This window comes from Oncorhynchus mykiss, chromosome 26 (genome assembly GCF_057628025.1).
Source record: "Oncorhynchus mykiss isolate SJ-2025 chromosome 26, ASM5762802v1, whole genome shotgun sequence".
Classification (NCBI taxonomy): domain Eukaryota; kingdom Metazoa; phylum Chordata; class Actinopteri; order Salmoniformes; family Salmonidae; genus Oncorhynchus; species Oncorhynchus mykiss.
The window spans coordinates 34,091,659-34,112,170 of NC_143047.1; the positions used below are offsets into that span (position 1 = coordinate 34,091,659).

Sequence of the window (20,512 nt, forward strand, 5' to 3'; positions counted from 1 at the left end):
TAAATACACCTGCACTGTGATAGTCTCAGAGGTCCGTTAAAAGCGCAGAGAGCATCATGAAGAACAAGGAACACACCAGGCAGGTCCGAGATACTGTTGTGAAGAAGTTTAAAGACGGATTTGGATACAAAAATATTTCCCAAGCTTTAAACATCCCAAGGAGCACTGTGCAAGCGATAATATTGAAATGGAAGGAGTATCAGACCACTGCAAATCTACCAAGACCTGGCCGTCCCTCTAAACTTTCAGCTCATACAAGGAGAAGACTGATCAGAGATGCAGCCAAGAGGCCCATGATCACTCTGGATAAACTGCAGAGATCTACAGCTGAGGTGGGAGACTCTGTCCATAGGACAACAATCAGTCGTATATTGCACAAATCTGGCCTTTATGGAAGAGTGGCAAGAAAGCCATTTCTTAAAGATATCCATAAAAGTGTTGTTTAAAGTTTGCCACAAGCCACCTGGGAGACACACCAAACATGTGTAAGAAGGTGCTCTGGTCAGATGAAACCAAAATTGAACTTTTTGGCAACAATGCAAAACGTTATGTTTGGCGTAAAAGCAACACATCTGAACACACCATCCCCACTGTCAAACATGGTGGTGGCAGCATCATGGTTTGGGCCTGCTTTTCTTCAGCAGGGACAGGGAAGATGGTTCAAATTGATGGGAAGATGGATGGAGCCAAATACAGGACCATTCTGGAAGAAAACCTGATGCAGTCTGCAAAAGACCTGAGACTGGGACGGAGATTTGTCTTCCAACAAGACAATGATCCAAAACATAAAGCAAAATCTACAATGGAATGGTTCAAAAATAAACATATCCAGGTGTTAGAATGGCCAAGTCAAAGTCCAGACCTGAATCCAATCGAGAATCTGTGGAAAGAACTGAAAACTGCTGTTCACAAATGCTCTCCATCCAACCTCACTGAGCTCGAGCTGTTTTGCAAGGAGGAATGGGAAAAAAATTCAGTCGCTCGATGTGCAAAACTGATAGAGACATACCCCAAGCGACTTACAGCTGTAATCGCAGCAAAAGGTGGCGCTACAAAGTATTAACTTAAGGGGGCTGAATAATTTTGCACGCCCAATTTTTCAGTTTTTGATTTGTTAAAAAAGTTTGAAATATCCAATAAATGTCGTTCCACTTCATAATTGTGTCCCACTTGTTGTTGATTCTTCACAAAAAAATACAGTTTTATATCTTTATGTTTGAAGCCTGAAATGTGGCAAAAGGTCGCAAAGTTCAAGGGGGCCGAATACTTTCGCAAGGCACTGTAGATAGAGAGTTAGAGAGTCGGTTTGTGCACAACACTTCCTACATTTATCTGTCTTTTCCCATTCATCTTTTGCGGTTACATAAAAGAGCAACATACAGTGCTGAGTGATATGGATATGTTATACAGTCAGTTTAACACACATTTCAAATTTCCAGTAACTTTCCCCAAATTCTCAGGTTTCCCATGAATTCCAGTCTTATGATCACTGGATTTCCTGCTTATTCCCTCCTGATTGCAGGATTATTCCAACCGGGATTTCTGGAAAACTGGACAGTTTTGAAAATGTACTGGAATTTTGCAACCCTAAGCTAGTCCCTCCCCTTAAACCATTGTTTTATAAAAGCAAATCCAAGATACAACTAGTATGATCAGAACACTGCAATACCCAACATATATCAATCATCATAGACCACAAGGGAGTATATTATACTGTATATTTATAGAAGTTTTATCAAACATAGCTAACATGTTTACCTATATGAATCATTGATGGAATCAGATAGTGGAGGCTAAGGGTCAATATAAATATTGATTGATGCTTATTTTACACTGTTTAGATATGAAATGTGGTGTTCTGATTTTGAAAGAGATGGGGACACAAGTGTGTGTGTATGTTGTTTTGAAGCTAGTTACCTTGGCTGTAGTCAAGCCTGGGCGTCTACTGGCTGAAGCAGAGTTGTACAGATTTAGTGATATACTGTAGTAGATGTGTGTTATTTTCTACATAGAGATGGATGTGAATGACCCATTACAGGTAGTGCTAGAGGTGGTGATTATGGGAGTTTGACCATTCCAATATCACGTGACAGCAACAATGAATACCTTCCCTTCCCTCGGCAGGTGTCCACAGCACCTAATGTTCTTCTCTCAGCAACTGGTTCTGGAACAGAGGCATACAAATATTCCAATTGAAAAATATCCTATTAAACAATTAGAGTACACATCAGAAACATAAGTATCTGACAGTGACACAGGACACAATGAAGTGATATAATAATGCTGTTTGAATGATACAAGAGAATCAGAACAGTTATTTTGCTATCATGCCCCCTGGTGTCAGTATTCCTGCATTGAATGAACAATATCTGCAACATTTTCACCTCCATTTTAATCTTTGCTAAATCAAATAAATTAGTAATCAAGTGTTGATCTTGCAACACTATCACTTTGCGGTTCCAAGGAAGGAATAAACATACCTGTGACTGAAATGTGTCAGCAATGTCTTGTCAACTAGGGTCAATGTCACCCCAAGCATTCAAACAGATCTGGGATCAGGCTACATCCACCATGGTTGGGGTCAATTCAAATTGAAGACAGTCAATTCAAGAAGTAGACTGAAATTCTGACCTAATTGTTGTAAAAATGTTATATTTTCAATAAACTGAAAAGGAGAACCTATTTATTTTAAATAAATAAAACATTATTTTAAATTAAAATCCTTTCCTGATTTAACTGACTTTAATTAGAATTGTCCCCAACCCTGACATCCCCCCTGGGCGGCCCACCTTGCTGTCGGCAGTGTTCTGAATGATGCCGTTATCGGGGTCTCCCCCCTCCGATCCGCTCTTCTGATCCTCCTCTTTCCCGTCCTCCAGATCCTCCTCTCCAGACGAGATCCTGGACAGCTTGGATGACTTCTGGGGACAACACACACAGATCAGCACTATTTGTTTATTCAGTGAATGCAAAAAAATGTGGTGCATTGTTTTCTCCACCCCACAGGCCATAGGGGGCTTGCTTTTATGCCCCATCGCTGGAGGTTGGCGAGGCATGGGCCGTGGCCAGTTCTGAACCTATTGAGGACCACTCCTTCCTGAGGACGTTGAAACCAGGAAGTTGTTGTGTGCAGGTAGTGATGAGGTGCTTATTTGTCAGAACAGCACTCATGCAACACTAAATGGACGTGCTTTGCTAGTGGATAGCTAGAGTCCATAATACTGTATCAATAAGTATTTCATACAATTTCACAAATATGATTTGCTGTCTTGCAATATGTGGGAAACATAGAGTCTCATTGAACAATAAAGTAAGTAATTAATGAAGTTTAATGAATGCATTCATTGTCAACAGTGTGCGCAACTGGTGAACTGAAGTCAGGTGCAGGAGAGCAGAGATGAGTGAACAGGCACACTTTATTTGGCAGAAGGAAAACAGTCGGACGCAACTGTGTAACGACATTCCCGCCAAAGGCAAAAGCAAATAGCGCACTTGTCACACAAATATTGAACAGCATACAATACCACGGGTTCCAAACAAGACCCGGCGAAAAACCAGCATGAAGCGTCACACATGACACGTAACGAACAATTACACACACAGACATGGGGGGAACAGAGGAAAATATACACGTAGAGTGATGAGGGAATGTAAAACAGGTGTGTGGAAAAACAAGACAAAACAAATGGAAAATGAAAGGTGGAGGGGCGATGGCTAGAGGACCGGTGACGTCGACCGCCGAGCGCCGCCCGAACAAGGAGAGGAGCCGACTTCGGCAGGAGTCCATTATTCTTTGAACTGGACGATTTTTAAAATAATTTCTGGACACCAAATGTTCTGTAGGTATCTGAAAAAGTGAGCATGGCTAATGATGTTTCAACCAATCCCCAGTCAGGCTTCATCAGATCTGCTCCCTGTTAGAATGGCATAATGTATTAACATCCCTGTTAGAGTATCATAATGTATTAACATCCCTGTTAGAGTATCATAATGTATTAATATAACATCCCTGTTAGAGTATCATGATGTATTAACATAACATCCCTGTCAGAGTATCATAATGTATTAACATAACATCCCTGTCATAGTATCATAATGTATTAACATCCCTGTTAGAGTATCATAATGTATTAACATAACATCCCTGATAGAGTATCATAATGTATTAACATCCCTGTTAGAGTATCATAATGTATTAACATCCCTGTCAGAGTATCATAATGTATTAACATCCCTGTTAGAGTATCATAATGTATTAACATCCCTGTCAGAGTATCATAATGTATTAACATCCCTGTTAGAGTATCATAATGTATTAACATCCCTGTCAGAGTATCATAATGTATTAACATAACATCCCTGTCAGAGTATCATATTGTATTAACATCCCTGTTAGAGTATCATAATGTATTAACATAACATCCCTGTTAGAGTATCATAATGTATTAACATAACATCCCTGTTAGAGTATCATAATGTATTAACATAACATCCCTGTCAGAGTATCATACTGTATTAACATCCCTGTTAGAGTATCATAATGTATTAACATAACATCCCCGTTAGAGTATCATAATGTATTAACATAACATCCCTGTTAGAGTATCATAATGTATTAACATCCCCGTTAGAGTATCATAATGTATTAACATCCCTGTCAGAGTATCATAATGTATTAACATAACATCCCTGTCAGAGTATCATAATGTATTAACATCCCTGTCAGAGTATCATAATGTATTAACATCCCTGTCAGAGTATCATATTGTATTAACATCCCTGTTAGAGTATCATAATGTATTAACATAACATCCCTGTCAGAGTATCATATTGTATTAACATCCCTGTTAGAGTATCATAATGTATTAACATAACATCCCTGTTAGAGTATCATAATGTATTAACATAACATCCCCGTTAGAGTATCATAATGTATTAACATCCCTGTCAGAGTATCATATTGTATTAACATCCCTGTTAGAGTATCATAATGTATTAACATCCCTGTCAGAGTATCATAATGTATTAACATCCCTGTCAGAGTATCATAATGTATTAACATCCCTGTTAGAGTATCATAATGTATTAACATCCCTGTTAGAGTATCATAATGTATTAACATCCCTGTCAGAGTATCATAATGTATTAACATCCCTGTTAGAGTATCATAATGTATTAACATCCCTGTTAGAATATCATAATGTATTAACATCCCTGTTAGAGTATCATAATGTATTAACATCCCTGTTAGAGTATCATAATGTATTAACATAACATCCCTGTTAGAGTATCATAATGAATTAACATAACATCCCTGTTAGAGTATCATAATGTATTAACATCCCTGTTAGAGTATCATAATGTATTAACATCCCTGTCAGAGTATCATAATGTATTAACATCCCTGTTAGAGTATCATAATGTATTAACATCCCTGTTAGAGTATCATAATGTATTAACATCCCTGTCAGAGTATCATAATGTATTAACATCCCTGTTAGAGTATCATAATGTATTAACATCCCTGTTAGAGTATCATAATGTATTAACATCCCTGTTAGAGTATCATAATGTATTAACATCCCTGTTAGAGTATCATAATGTATTAACATAACATCCCTGTTAGAGTATCATAATGAATTAACATAACATCCCTGTTAGAGTATCATCATGTATTAACATCCCTGTTAGAGTATCATAATGTATTAACATCCCTGTCAGAGTATCATAATGTATTAACATCCCTGTTAGAGTATCATAATGTATTAACATCCCTGTTAGAGTATCATAATGTATTAACATCCCTGTTAGAGTATCATAATGTATTAACATCCCTGTCAGAGTATCATAATGTATTAACATAACATCCCTGTTAGAGTATCATAATGTATTAACATCCCTGTTAGAGTATCATAATGTATTAACATCCCTGTTAGAGTATCATAATGTATTAACATCCCTGTTAGAGTATCATAATGTATTAACATCCCTGTCAGAGTATCATAATGTATTAACATCCCTGTCAGAGTATCATAATGTATTAACATCCCTGTTAGAGTATCATAATGTATTAACATCTCTGTTAAAGTATCATATTGTATTAACATAACATCCCTGTTAGAGTATCATAATGTATTAACATAACATCCCTTTCAGAGTATCATAATGTATTAACATCCCTGTTAGAGTATCATAATGTATTAACATAACATCCCTGTTAGAGTATCATAATGTATTAACATAACATCCCCGTTAGAGTATCATAATGTATTAACATAACATCCCTGTTAGAGTATCATAATGTATTAACATCCCTGTTAGAGTATCATAATGTATTAACATCCCTGTTAGAGTATCATAATGTATTAACATCCCTGTTAGAGTATCATAATGTATTAACATCCCTGTAAGAGTATCATAATGTATTAACATCCCTGTTAGAGTATCATAATGTATAAACATCCCTGTTAGAGTATCATAATGTATTAACATCCCTGTCAGAGTATCATAATGTATTAGCATCTCTGTCAGAGTATCATAATGTATTAACATCCCTGTCAGAGTATCATAATGTATTAACATCCCTGTCAGAGTATCATAATGTATTAACATCCCTGTTAGAGTATCATAATGATTAACATCCCTCTTAGAGTATCATAATGTATTAACATAACATCCCTGTCATAGTATCATAATGTATTAACATAACATCCCTGTTAGAGTATCATAATGTATTAACATCCCTGTCAGAGTATCATAATGTATTAACATCCCTGTTAGAGTATCATAATGTATTAACATAACATCCCTGTTAGAGTATCATAATGTATTAACATCCCTGTTAGAGTATCATAGTGTATTAACATCCCTGTCAGAGTATCATAATGTATTAACATCCCTGTTAGAGTATCATAATGTATTAACATCCCTGTTAGAGTATCATAATGTATTAACATCCCTGTTAGAGTATCATAATGTATTAACATAACATCCCTGTTAGAGTATCATAATGTATTAACATAACATCCCTGTCAGAGTATCATAATGTATTAACATAACATCCCTGTTAGAGTATCATAATGTATTAACATAACATCCGTGTTAGAGTATCATAATGTATTAACATCCCTGTTAGAGTATCATAATGTATTAACATAACATCCCTGTTAGAGTATCATAATGTATTAACATAACATCCCTGTTAGAGTATCATAATATATTAACATCCCTGTTAGAGTATCATAGTGTATTAACATCCCTGTCAGAGTATCATAATGTATTAACATCCCTGTTAGAGTATCATAATGTTTTAACATCCCTGTTAGAGTATCATAATGTATTAACATCCCTGTTAGAGTATCATAATGTATTAACATAACATCCCTGTTAGAGTATCATAATGTATTAACATAACATCCCTGTCAGAGTATCATAATGAATTAACATAACATCCCTGTTAGAGTATCATAATGTATTAACATCCCTGTTAGAGTATCATAGTGTATTAACATCCCTGTCAGAGTATTATAATGTATTAACATCCCTGTTAGAGTATCATAATGTATTAACATCCCTGTTAGAGTATCATAATGTATTAACATCCCTGTTAGAGTATCATAATGTATTAACATCCCTGTCAGAGTATCATAATGTATTAACATCCCTGTCAGAGTATCATAATGTATTAACATCCCTGTCAGAGTGTCATAATGTATTAACATCCCTGTCAGAGTATCATAATGTATTAACATCCCTGTTAGAGTATCATAATGTATTAACATCCCTGTCAGAGTATCATAATGTATTAACATCCCTGTTAGAGTATCATAATGATTAACATCCCTCTTAGAGTATCATAATGTATTAACATAACATCCCTGTCATAGTATCATAATGTATTAACATAACATCCCTGTTAGAGTATCATAATGTATTAACATCCCTGTCAGAGTATCATAATGTATTAACATCCCTGTTAGAGTATCATAATGTATTAACATAACATCCCTGTTAGAGTATCATAATGTATTAACATCCCTGTTAGAGTATCATAGTGTATTAACATCCCTGTCAGAGTATCATAATGTATTAACATCCCTGTTAGAGTATCATAATGTATTAACATCCCTGTTAGAGTATCATAATGTATTAACATCCCTGTTAGAGTATCATAATGTATTAACATAACATCCCTGTTAGAGTATCATAATGTATTAACATAACATCCCTGTCAGAGTATCATAATGTATTAACATAACATCCCTGTTAGAGTATCATAATGTATTAACATAACATCCGTGTTAGAGTATCATAATGTATTAACATCCCTGTTAGAGTATCATAATGTATTAACATAACATCCCTGTTAGAGTATCATAATGTATTAACATAACATCCCTGTTAGAGTATCATAATATATTAACATCCCTGTTAGAGTATCATAGTGTATTAACATCCCTGTCAGAGTATCATAATGTATTAACATCCCTGTTAGAGTATCATAATGTTTTAACATCCCTGTTAGAGTATCATAATGTATTAACATCCCTGTTAGAGTATCATAATGTATTAACATAACATCCCTGTTAGAGTATCATAATGTATTAACATAACATCCCTGTCAGAGTATCATAATGAATTAACATAACATCCCTGTTAGAGTATCATAATGTATTAACATCCCTGTTAGAGTATCATAGTGTATTAACATCCCTGTCAGAGTATTATATTGTATTAACATCCCTGTTAGAGTATCATAATGTATTAACATCCCTGTTAGAGTATCATAATGTATTAACATCCCTGTTAGAGTATCATAATGTATTAACATCCCTGTCAGAGTATCATAATGTATTAACATCCCTGTCAGAGTATCATAATGTATTAACATCCCTGTCAGAGTATCATAATGTATTAACATCCCTGTCAGAGTATCATAATGTATTAACATCCCTGTTAGAGTATCATAATGTATTAACATCCCTGTCAGAGTATCATAATGTATTAACATCCCTGTTAGAGTATCATAATGTATTAACATCCCTGTCAGAGTATCATAATGTATTAACATAACATCTGCTCTGCATAGCTCAGTTCAACTCTGTGTGTGATGCTGATTTGTTTAACTTTCACTACAACACACTACACGTATAAAGAACACAGGTCAAATGCTATGTGCGCTTAAACAAAACACTGAGAAACCAAACAGCTGTATTTGCACTGAGAAACAAAACAGCTGTATTTGCACTGAGAAACAAAACAGCTGTATTTGCACTGAGAAACAAAACAGCTGTATTTGCACTGAGAAACAAAACAGCTGTATTTGCACTGAGAAACAAAACAGCTGTATTTGCACTGAGAAACAAAACAGCTGTATTTGCACTGAGAAACAAAACAGCTGTATTTGCACTGAGAAACAAAACAGCTGTATTTGCACTGAGAAACAAAACAGCTGTATTTGCACTGAGAAACAAAACAGCTGTATTTGCACTGAGAAACAAAACAGCTGTATTTGCACTGAGAAACAAAACAGCTGTATTTGCACTGAGAAACAAAACAGCTGTATTTGCACTGAGAAACAAAACAGCTGTATTTGCACTGAGAAACAAAACAGCTGTATTTGCACTGAGAAACAAAACAGCTGTATTTGCACTGAGAAACAAAACAGCTGTATTTGCACTGAGAAACAAAACAGCTGTATTTGCACTGAGAAACAAAACAGCTGTATTTGCACTGAGAAACAAAACAGCTGTATTTGCACTGAGAAACAAAACAGCTGTATTTGCACTGAGAAACAAAACAGCTGTATTTGCACTGAGAAACAAAACAGCTGTATTTGCACTGAGAAACAAAACAGCTGTATTTGCACTGAGAAACAAAACAGAAAAAGCATAGCCAGCACTTTGAAGGACAAAAGCAAGAAAATGTTCATCTGTGTAATGCAAGCACGAGTTAAACTTCCAATTTGAGAGGCTGAGGTCGGTCTTCTGGAATGCTACATTCCATCGAATAGATGTGCGTAATAGAGCCCAGTTGCTAGGCAACAGTGGTTGCTAAGCGAGGACGGGGTGGAGAGGGCTGTGGGTGACTTTTTTCAACCCAGGCCTCAATGGACACCACAGTAACATTACCTACAACCACCCTGCCTCTGTATGGGCCCATAGGCTTTGTGTTGTCCTGATGAAGGAAATACCATTCAAATGGAACTATCAGCGTTTCTCAACCCTCCGAGTTCACTTCATAATCATTATTTTTCAAGATATGCTGACGACTTGCAATGTAATGTATCAGTAGGCTTAGGATAGCTACCCCCCCTCCCATTGCTCCCCTGAACATACGCACCTGCACTCTGACCTTTTACCTTTAACCTATAGGTTAGCTATAGCTCCGGAGAGACTAGAGATAGATCTCAATAGTTTCACGTGGCTTCCTCTCATCTTATCGTTTGTTTCATTTAGCTGACATTGCTAAACAAGTGAAGACAGATACCTGGTTGGAAGGCATCCGTCATATTGCTTTCACCTTGTCCGGTCAGTGCAGATGAAGGAGAGGAGACAAGGAGAGGAGGCAAGGAGAGGAAGCAAGGAGAGGAAGCCCCTTGAAAGTTTTTAGATGCACTTTAGAGATGACCCTGAAATTACCCTGTTGTCAACCATCTCATACAAAAAAAATAAAAAAACACGCCCAAGACCATCGTGACATTTATGTTAAGCCAGTGTTCTTCAACCCTGTTTCTGGGTTCCCACAGGCTGGCAGACTTTTATATAGCCCAGCACTAACACAACTGACCAAACAAATCATCTATCAAGTCTTTGAACCAGGTGCCTTAATGCTGGGTTGGAACAAACATCTGCACACCCTGTGGGTCTCCAGGACTATGGTTGAGTTCTACAGGTTTACAGTGTGATAGAGTGTAATAACAGGTCTGATAACTAGTTTGTGATGACCTGGTACCTTAGAGGAGGCCGTCCTTTTCCGTTTGAACCCGGCCCTGTCTTCCTTCAGTTTGCCTTTGTCATCTTCCACCTCCTCTATGGAATCTCTCTCCTCTCCTTCACTGCTTCCGTCTGCCACGTCTCCTTCTCCCTCCGTCTTGGAAAAGCTCTGCTGCTGGATGGCCTGAGAACATAGGACAGAGTACAGTAGAATATAGTACAACTTTATTGTCCACACAGAGTAGGAAATATACCTTTGGCTTCATAGTGACATGAGAAAAATCTACAAAACAGTACAGTGAGCAGACACTATTCACTGATGTGCTATTGAGATCAACTGAGAAAATATTGAGAGGAAAACAAATAAAATAGAAGTCTCTTCTATAAGGAACTCTCCAGGAGAGGACTGCACCAAGGTGAAGCAGCAGCCCATAATATGTAGACACTGGACTATGACAAGAAGTTATGAGACATCAGCAACTAAGATACAACTCTCGTGTGTGTGTGTGTGTGTGTGTGTGTGTGTGTGTGTGTGTGTCCTTGTTTCTGATGGCTTAGAAGTTATTAGTTATGAGTTGGGCTTATAAGTTATAACTGCTATTCAGAATGCACTGTCCACATATCTGGATGACTTTTGTATACTTCTGTATGTGCTGGCCAATCCATAAAAATGGACTGAGAAGCACGACGGACCTGATAGCCGGTGAATTTGACCCCTGCGTTGTTCTCGATCTCCCACAGACCCTCGTTGAAACCTTTCCTCTTGTTGGACTTGCCAAACTTGTCCTTGTACTCCTTGTATGGTAGGAGATCCCTGGGGCCCAGGAAGGCACTGTGGTGGGACAGAGATGGTGAGCAGTAATACCAACCTGACCAGAACCAAACCACTAACATTAATCTGTCATCACAAAAATGTAACTTACACTGAGTGTACAAAACATTAAGAACACCTTCCTAATATTGAGTTGCACCCCCCTTTCCCCTCAGGGCAGCCTATATTCGTCGGGGCATGGACTCTACAAGGTGTTGAAAGCGTTCCACAGGGATGCTGGCCCATGTTGACTCCAATGTTTCCCACAGTTGTGTCAAGTTGTCTGGATGTCCTTTGGGTGGTGGACCATTGTTGATACACACGGGAAACTGCTGAGCATGAAAAACCCTGAAGCATTGCAGTTCTTGACACAAAGCGGTGCGCCTGGCACCTACTACCATACCCTCTTCAAAGGCACTTCAATCTTTTGTCTTGTCCAATCACCCTCTGAATGTTACACATACATAATCCATGTCTCAATTGTCTCAAGACTTAAAAATCCTTCTTTATCCTGTCTCCTCCCCTTCATCTACACTGATTTGAAGTGGATTTAACAAGTGACATCAATAAGGGATCATATCTTTCACCTGGATTCACCTGGTCAGTCTATGTCATGGAAAGAGCAGGTGTTCTTAATGTTTTGTACACTCAGTATATGTACTACAAAGACTCTGTCATGTAACTGATATACTCAAGTTGTGCTACTGTTTTGTGAAGTGAGCGTTCATGTTTATAACTAGAGTGTGTGTGCGAACAATAAATATATTCACTATAAAGTACCCAAGTTAAGATATTTAAGCAATGAGGCACAAGGGAGTGTAATATATGGCTAATTTACCACGGCTAAGGGCTGTTCTTATGTACAACACAACACAGAGTGCCTGGGCACAGCCCTTAACCGTGGTATATTGGCCATATACCTCAAACCCCTGAGATGCCTTATTGCTATTATAAACTGTTTACCAATGTAATTAGAGCAGTAAAAATAAATATGTTGCCATACCCGTGATATACGGTCTGATATACCACGGCAGTCAATCATCATTCAGGGCTCAAACCTTCCAGTTTATAATAGGCCTATATTATCTGCTGATCACTATAATACATTGTTATAACGGGCTCTGAGTGGCGTAATGGTCTAAGGCACTGAATCGCAGTGCTAGCTGTGCCACTAGGGATTCTGGGTTCGATTCCAGGCTCTGTCGCAGCAGGCCGCGACCAGGAGACCCATGGGGCGGCGCACAATTGGCCCAATTGGGGAGGGTTTGGCCGGCAGGGATGCCCTTGTCCCATCGCGCACTAGCGACTCCTGTGGCGGGCCGAGCACAGTGCACGCTGACACGGTCACCAGGTGCACGGTGTTTTCTCCGACACATTGGTGCGGCTGTGGGCATTGGTTGGGTTGTGTTTTGGAGGACGCACGGCTCTCGACCTCTCCCGAGTCTGTACGGGAGTTGCAGCGATGAGACAAGACCGTAACTACCAATTAGGTACCATGAAGAGAAAGGGGAGAGAAAGGGGTAAAAGTACTAAATAAAAAAATAAATACAGTGCTATAACTGTGTAACACCATAGGCCTCAGTGTAATAACATAGGCCTCAGTGTAATAACATAGGCCTCAGTGTATTAACATAGGCCTCAGTGTAATAACATAGGCCTCAGTGAAATAACATAGGCCTCAGTGTAATAACATAGGCCTCAGTGTAATAACATAGGCCTCAGTGAAATAACATAGGCCTCAGTGTAATAACATAGGCCTCAGTGAAATAACATAGGCCTCAGTGTAATAACATAGGCCTCAGTGTAATAACATAGGCCTCAGTGTAATAACATAGGCCTCAGTGTAACACCATAGGCCTCAGTGTAACACCATAGGCCTCAGTGTAACACCATAGGCCTCAGTGTAATAACATAGGCCTCAGTGTATTAACATAGGCCTCAGTGTAATAACATAGGCCTCAGTGTATTAACATAGGCCTCAGTGTATTAACATAGGCCTCAGTGTATTAACATAGGCCTCAGTGTATTAACATAGGCCTCAGTGTAATAACATAGGCCTCAGTGTATTAACATAGGCCTCAGTTTAATAAGATAGGCCTCAGTGTATTAACATAGGCCTCAGTGTATTAACATAGGCCTCAGTGTAATATCATAGGCCTCAGTGTATTAACATAGGCCTCAGTGTAACACCATAGGCCTCAGTGTAATAACATAGGCCTCAGTGTAATAAGATAGGCCTCAGTGTAATATCATAGAACTCAGTGTATTAACATAGGCCTCAGTGTAATAAGATAGGCCTCAGTGTAATAACATAGGCCTCAGTGTATTAACATAGGCCTCAGTGTAATAACATAGGCCTCAGTGTATTAACATAGGCCTCAGTGTATTAACATAGGCCTCAGTGTATTAACATAGGCCTCAGTGTATTAACATAGGCCTCAGTGTAACACCATAGGCCTCAGTGTAATAACATAGGCCTCAGTGTATTAACATAGGCCTCAGTCTATTAACATAGGCCTCAGTGTATTAACATAGGCCTCAGTGTATTATCATAGGCCTCAGTGTATTAACATAGGCCTCAGTGTATTAACATAGGCCTCAGTGTAATAAAAATAGGCCTCAGTGTATTAACATAGGCCTCAGTGTAATAACATAGGCCTCAGTGTATTAACATAGGCCTCAGTGTATTAACATAGGCCTCAGTGTAATATCATAGGCCTCAGTGTATTAACATAGGCCTCAGTGTAACACCATAGGCCTCAGTGTAATAACATAGGCCTCAGTGTAATAAGATAGGCCTCAGTGTAATATCATAGAACTCAGTGTATTAACATAGGCCTCAGTGTAATAAGATAGGCCTCAGTGTAATATCATAGAACTCAGTGTAATAAGATAGGCCTCAGTGTATTAACATAGGCCTCAGTGTAACACCATAGGCCTCAGTGTAATAACATAGGCCTCAGTGTAATATCATAGGCCTCAGTGTATTAACATAGGCCTCAGTGTAATATCATAGGCCTCAGTGTAACACCATAGGCCTTAGTGTAATAACACAGGCCTCAGTGTATTAACATAGGCCACAGTGTAATAACATAGGCCTCAGTGTAATAACATAGGCCTCAGTGTATTAACATAGGCCACAGTGTAATAACATAGGCCTCAGTGTAATAACATAGGCCTCAGTGTAATATCATAGGCCTCAGTGTAACACCATAGGCCTTAGTGTAATAACACAGGCCTCAGTGTATTAACATAGGCCACAGTGTAATAACATAGGCCTCAGTGTAATAACATAGGCCTCAGTGTATTAACATAGGCCACAGTGTAATAACATAGGCCTCAGTGTATTAACATAGGCCACAGTGTAATAACACAGGCCTCAGTGTATTAACATAGGCCACAGTGTAATAACATAGGCCTCAGTGTAATATCATAGGCCTCAGTGTAACACCATAGGCCTTAGTGTAATAACACAGGCCTCAGTGTATTAACATAGGCCACAGTGTAATAACATAGGCCTCAGTGTATTAACATAGGCCACAGTGTAATAACATAGGCCTCAGTGTAATATCATAGGCCTCAGTGTAACACCATAGGCCTTAGTGTAATAACACAGGCCTCAGTGTATTAACATAGGCCACAGTGTAATAACATAGGCCTCAGTGTAATAACATAGGCCTCAGTGTAATAACATAGGCCACAGTGTAACACCATAGGCCTCAGTGTAATAACATAGGCCACAGTGTAATAACACAGGCCTCAGTGTATTAACATAGGCCACAGTGTAATAACATAGGCCACAGTGTAATAACATAGGCCTCAGTGTAATAACATAGGCCTCAGTGTATTAACATAGGCCACAGTGTAATAACATAGGCCTCAGTGTATTAACATAGGCCACAGTGTAATAACACAGGCCTCAGTGTATTAACATAGGCCACAGTGTAATAACATAGGCCTCAGTGTAATATCATAGGCCTCAGTGTAACACCATAGGCCTTAGTGTAATAACACAGGCCTCAGTGTATTAACATAGGCCACAGTGTAATAACATAGGCCTCAGTGTATTAACATAGGCCACAGTGTAATAACATAGGCCTCAGTGTAATATCATAGGCCTCAGTGTAACACCATAGGCCTTAGTGTAATAACACAGGCCTCAGTGTATTAACATAGGCCACAGTGTAATAACATAGGCCTCAGTGTAATAACATAGGCCTCAGTGTAATAACATAGGCCACAGTGTAACACCATAGGCCTCAGTGTAATAACATAGGCCACAGTGTAATAACACAGGCCTCAGTGTATTAACATAGGCCACAGTGTAATAACATAGGTCTCAGTGTAATAACATAGGCCTCAGTGTAATAACATAGGTCTCAGTGTAATAACATAGGCCTCAGTGTATTAACATAGGCCACAGTGTAATAACATAGGCCTCAGTGTAATAACATAGGCCTCAGTGTATTAACATAGGCCACAGTGTAATAACATAGGTCTCAGTGTAATAACATAGGCCTCAGTGTAATAACATAGGCCACAGTGTAACACCATAGGCCTCAGTGTATTAACATAGGCCACAGGAGATGCTTTTGGTAATAAGCTTATCAACAAAAAAGTTGTAAAGGTGTGCATGTGTCCCAAATATTCACTATGTAGTGCACTACTTACCCCATTGGGCTCTGGTCAAAGGTAGTGCACTATATAGGGAATAGGGTGCCATTTGGGGCATAATAGTGTGTTGGCTTACGTTTCATGTGTGCCGAAGAAAAATATGGGATATTTATTAGCAGGTGGCTTGACAGCTCCCTCTGGAAGTTCATCAATCTAATGGGGGTAGAGAGAGAGAGAGAGAGAGAGAGAGAGAGAGAGAGAGAGAGAGAGGGTGATGTAGAGAGTGAGAGAGAGAGATGTAGAGAGAGAGAGTGATGTAGAGAGAGAGAGAGTGATGTAGAGAGAGAGTGATGTAGAGAGTGTGAGAGAGAGAGATGTAGAGAGAGAGAGAGAGTGATGTAGAGAGAGAGAGTGAGAGTGATGTAGAGAGTGAGAGAGTGACGTAGAGAGAGAGAGAGTGATGTAGAGAGAGAGAGAGAGTGATGTAGAGAGAGAGAGAGATGTAGAGAGTGAGAGAGAGTGATGTAGAGAGTGAGAGAGTGATGTAGAGAGAGAGAGAAAGTGATGTAGGGAGTGAGAGAGAGTGATGTAGAGTGAGAGAGAGTGATGTAGAGAGAGAGAGTGAGAGAGTGATGTAGAGAGTGAGAGAGAGATGTAGAGAGTGTGAGAGAGTGATGTAGAGAGAGAGAGAGTGATGTAGAGAGAGAGAGAGAGAGAGAGAGAGAGAGAGAGAGAGAGAGAGAGAGAGAGAGAGAGAGAGAGAGAGACTGTTATTACACTCATGTCAGATGTATCTGTTCATGGGATCTCAGGAATGAACCCATAATACAAACTGCAACAGTGTATGTGAACTGCATTAACACACTTTAATATGTCAGTATGCAGTAGTGTCATATCTCCAATGCTGTGTGTTGTCTACATATTCCAAACAACAGAAATAAGAGTGTAAAGTGTCAGTATCTTCAAACAATGTTGCAGATGCTAGAACACTTGAGGCCAACAGTGTAATCAGAACGCTTACAATGTAACATTGTTGTTGGAAAGGGCTCACGTCACCTGGTTACCTCAGGTCAAGTCTGACTGACTATAAAGGCTAGCTCTAGTAGGCTATACCAAATCGCTGCTACAGTAGCTAATTACTCTATAGGTCGATACAATTACAACCGCTTTGCATTCAAGTGAATTTGTGGAATGTGGGAAATGAAAAGTAAAAACGTAAGGAAGAGACGGATTCAAAAACAGACGTAGTAGCACACCATTCAATAGCGCCCTCATTTCCTGACTGGGAAACACAGGGAAAATGTAAAGAATGGTAAACATAAGAATGACTGGTTATTGTGGTTTGCAGCGTATCAAAATAGCGATCCGCAATAGCTGAATATGTGATGAAGGTAGGTAGGTAGGTTCACTGTGAACTAAGCTGCGAAAGACAAACACGCATGGTGAAGAAGGAGCCCATCGCATATATCCCAAAGCATCGGCGGTATTGTCTCAGGCAACCCCGCCTCCCTGCTTTTCAGCTCGGCTGCATCACCTACTCACCCTCGCTGGCCAGTGTGGGTATCCCTTCATCTTCGCAAAAACCAAATCTCCTGCCTTGTACTCCCGCGGCCGTGGACGAGCCATAATGACTGTGTGCCAGCCTACTCCAATTTGAGATGAAAATAAATGAAGGTGTTTTAGTTCGGCCCTCAACAGAGATGGGGATTATCGACCATCAATGTTTTGATAGCAAGACCGCAGTTTACACGTAAATAAATAATTAAAGCAAAGGATAAGGCCTGGAAACGGTGCCTCATGCACGAAAATGTGTAGATCAGCGCAAGAATACAGGTACAAAACCTAAATCCCAACGTCGAGAAGCTGTCACTGTAGTCCTTAGAGAGTGTTAATAATAATAATAATTTTAAAAAAACGTCCTCAATAGTGGATGTATTAATTTAAAAAGGACAGCGGCATGGAGAACATGGACTCTCACCAAAATTAGGCTACTCCTCAAATAGAGACAGAAAATATGGGTAATTCCTAGACTACATAACCAATTTCTTGCCTGTCCTTGCAGAGGCACAATTTAAAATGCAGTATTGTTTTCAATTACAGCCTACATTTTGAGTAGCCTGCAGGCTACTTAAATATGCTAAATAAATTATGGCAGAAAATAGGTCTGCCAGTGCCATAGTTGTCAAACTAACCCTAGTACTGCCAAAGTATATGCAGCAATATACTACCTTGTGCAAAGAACACCGCGATTAAAGAGTCTGTAGGGAACTTTTGCTTCTGGGGGAGCCCAGATTATCTCATTGGATAGAAAGGGGCACACCTTCCCATGTACATGAGCATAAACTACAGTATATAGAGTGCCACAGTATGAGTCATAATACCCATAAAACCTAGCGGTCAAACAGGGAAATGGCTCCAACATTTTTCCCACCATTTCTTTTTCCCTTGGGGGTATTTAGAAACACTTAAAATAAAGGCTGTGTAAATCTCTAGTACAAGGTGACTTTTATCAATATATTTGCCTGTATTTACCCACCCAAAATGAAATGCTAATTAGCTGCTAATGTGGCTATCATAAAGAACTACAAATGCCATGATAATCTGGACAAGACTGCCGAATCAAGGTAAATGTACGAATCTCTGGATTAACTATCTAATGTTAGATAAGTGTAGTAATGAATAATTTAGCTACATTTCTTTAAATGGACAATTATTTGAACTGTCTTGTGCAAGTTTTAAATTGACACAATACCTGTTAGCAAAGGTGTCAGCTCGAGATGATGTGCAGGAGTTTGCAGGGATTTGTAATCTTGCATGATGTCTACTTTGATGCTAATTAGCATGTTCAAATCTGAGAGGAAATAGAGCCGAATAAATATATTGCAAAAAGTCACCTTGTCCGAGAGAGATTTACATGGACATCAAAATGTCACGCCTGGGTAAACCTACACAAAACACAACCCTTATTGTAAGTGTTTCTAACATCCCCTATGCAAAAAATGAATGGTGGAAAAACGATTGGATCCATTTCCCTGTTTGACCGCTATGCTTTATGGGTATTATGACATCTCCACTGTGGGGCTCTACTGTTAGCATAAATATTCAGATTTTATGAGTTAATGAACCATGCAGACAATACTAAAGCCAAAATTGAAGGTTCACATTTAGCCAGCAACTTCTGTATAGCCTATTTTAACAGATATTGATTGCATTTATCTGATTCAGGGGCCTGTTTTTATTTGTTTTATTCCAGATTAATATGATCCTGTGTTTAGGCTGGGTTTTTGGTTAAAGCATATGTTGTGCTTCGGATTTAGGCCTATTCTGAATGGTTTAAGTGTTATAAAGAAAAGGGTTCATATGTAGAGTTTACAATGAACTATAACATATGTCCACATATGTTGTGTTTAATGGGGAAGGGACATGTACATCTAGCCATATAAAGATTAAGAGAGGAAGTCACACTCATCGAAAGATGTTCACTACAATCCAAGGTCACATAAATTCATGTTCAAACTCAAGAGGAAAATCTGAATCATGTGCATATATGTTTCAACCAGCAGATGGTAGTAAAACCTAAGCAATGCCAGAGAACCAAACCCTCATGGACAGCCAGGGCAGTTTCCAGGAGTGTTTCAGTTCGATTCAACATTTACTACGTTGCGTGACGGTTTGTACTGAACGACACGTTTCCCCAAATCGTTGGTCAACTTTCTTGAACAGACGTTGAGGTATATTTAATCAGTTTGGTGAGTGTATCGGAGTGTGGCTGGAAACAATGAGTGACGTATGACTATTTAAAGGGCAGCGGTGCATTTTGAACCCACAACCCAACCACTCGTTTTTTTAACTGGCCATACAGAACAGTAACGTTTCCGTTTAATTGAACGTTGCACTCCGTTTTTTTGTACTGAATGCCGCCCAAATGATAACGGCGCGGTTCCAGGACACAGACTAAGCACAGTCAAAGATTGTCTATTATATTGACAAGATAGTTGATTGACCATTCTAACAATGGAAATACATATCCTCAAATATGGTAGGCATGTAGGCAGGAGGCGAGATCTGGTGGGACCATTCTAGCCAATGAGAGGGCAGATACGTGATACAGTCAATAGAGATAGAGGAAACTGAGCTGCACTTCCTAACCTCC

General features: G+C 39.0%; 1 protein-coding gene across 4 annotated transcripts; it reads right to left on the minus strand.

Annotated features, from left to right (window-relative positions):
- Positions 1-1,351: 1,351 nt before the first annotated feature.
- Positions 1,352-18,704, minus strand: LOC110526700 (hepatoma-derived growth factor-related protein 3). Of its 4 annotated transcripts, none has more exons than XM_090222830.1 (7): positions 18,588-18,704; positions 17,902-18,002; positions 16,496-16,572; positions 11,628-11,766; positions 10,954-11,118; positions 2,790-2,918; positions 1,352-2,164 (listed from the first exon to the last, which is right to left on the minus strand). In XM_090222830.1, the coding sequence occupies exons 2-7, from the start codon at positions 17,983-17,985 to the stop codon at positions 2,138-2,140; spliced, it is 621 nt and encodes a 206-aa protein (XP_090078956.1). In that variant the 5' UTR covers positions 17,986-18,002; positions 18,588-18,704; the 3' UTR covers positions 1,352-2,137. The 4 variants fall into 4 exon arrangements, with proteins under 4 accessions (XP_090078956.1, XP_090078954.1, XP_090078955.1 ...); XM_090222828.1 differs by having other exon boundaries at positions 2,790-2,921; XM_090222829.1 differs by lacking the exon at positions 18,588-18,704 and having other exon boundaries at positions 17,902-18,257.
- Between the last annotated feature and the right edge of the window lie 1,808 nt (positions 18,705-20,512).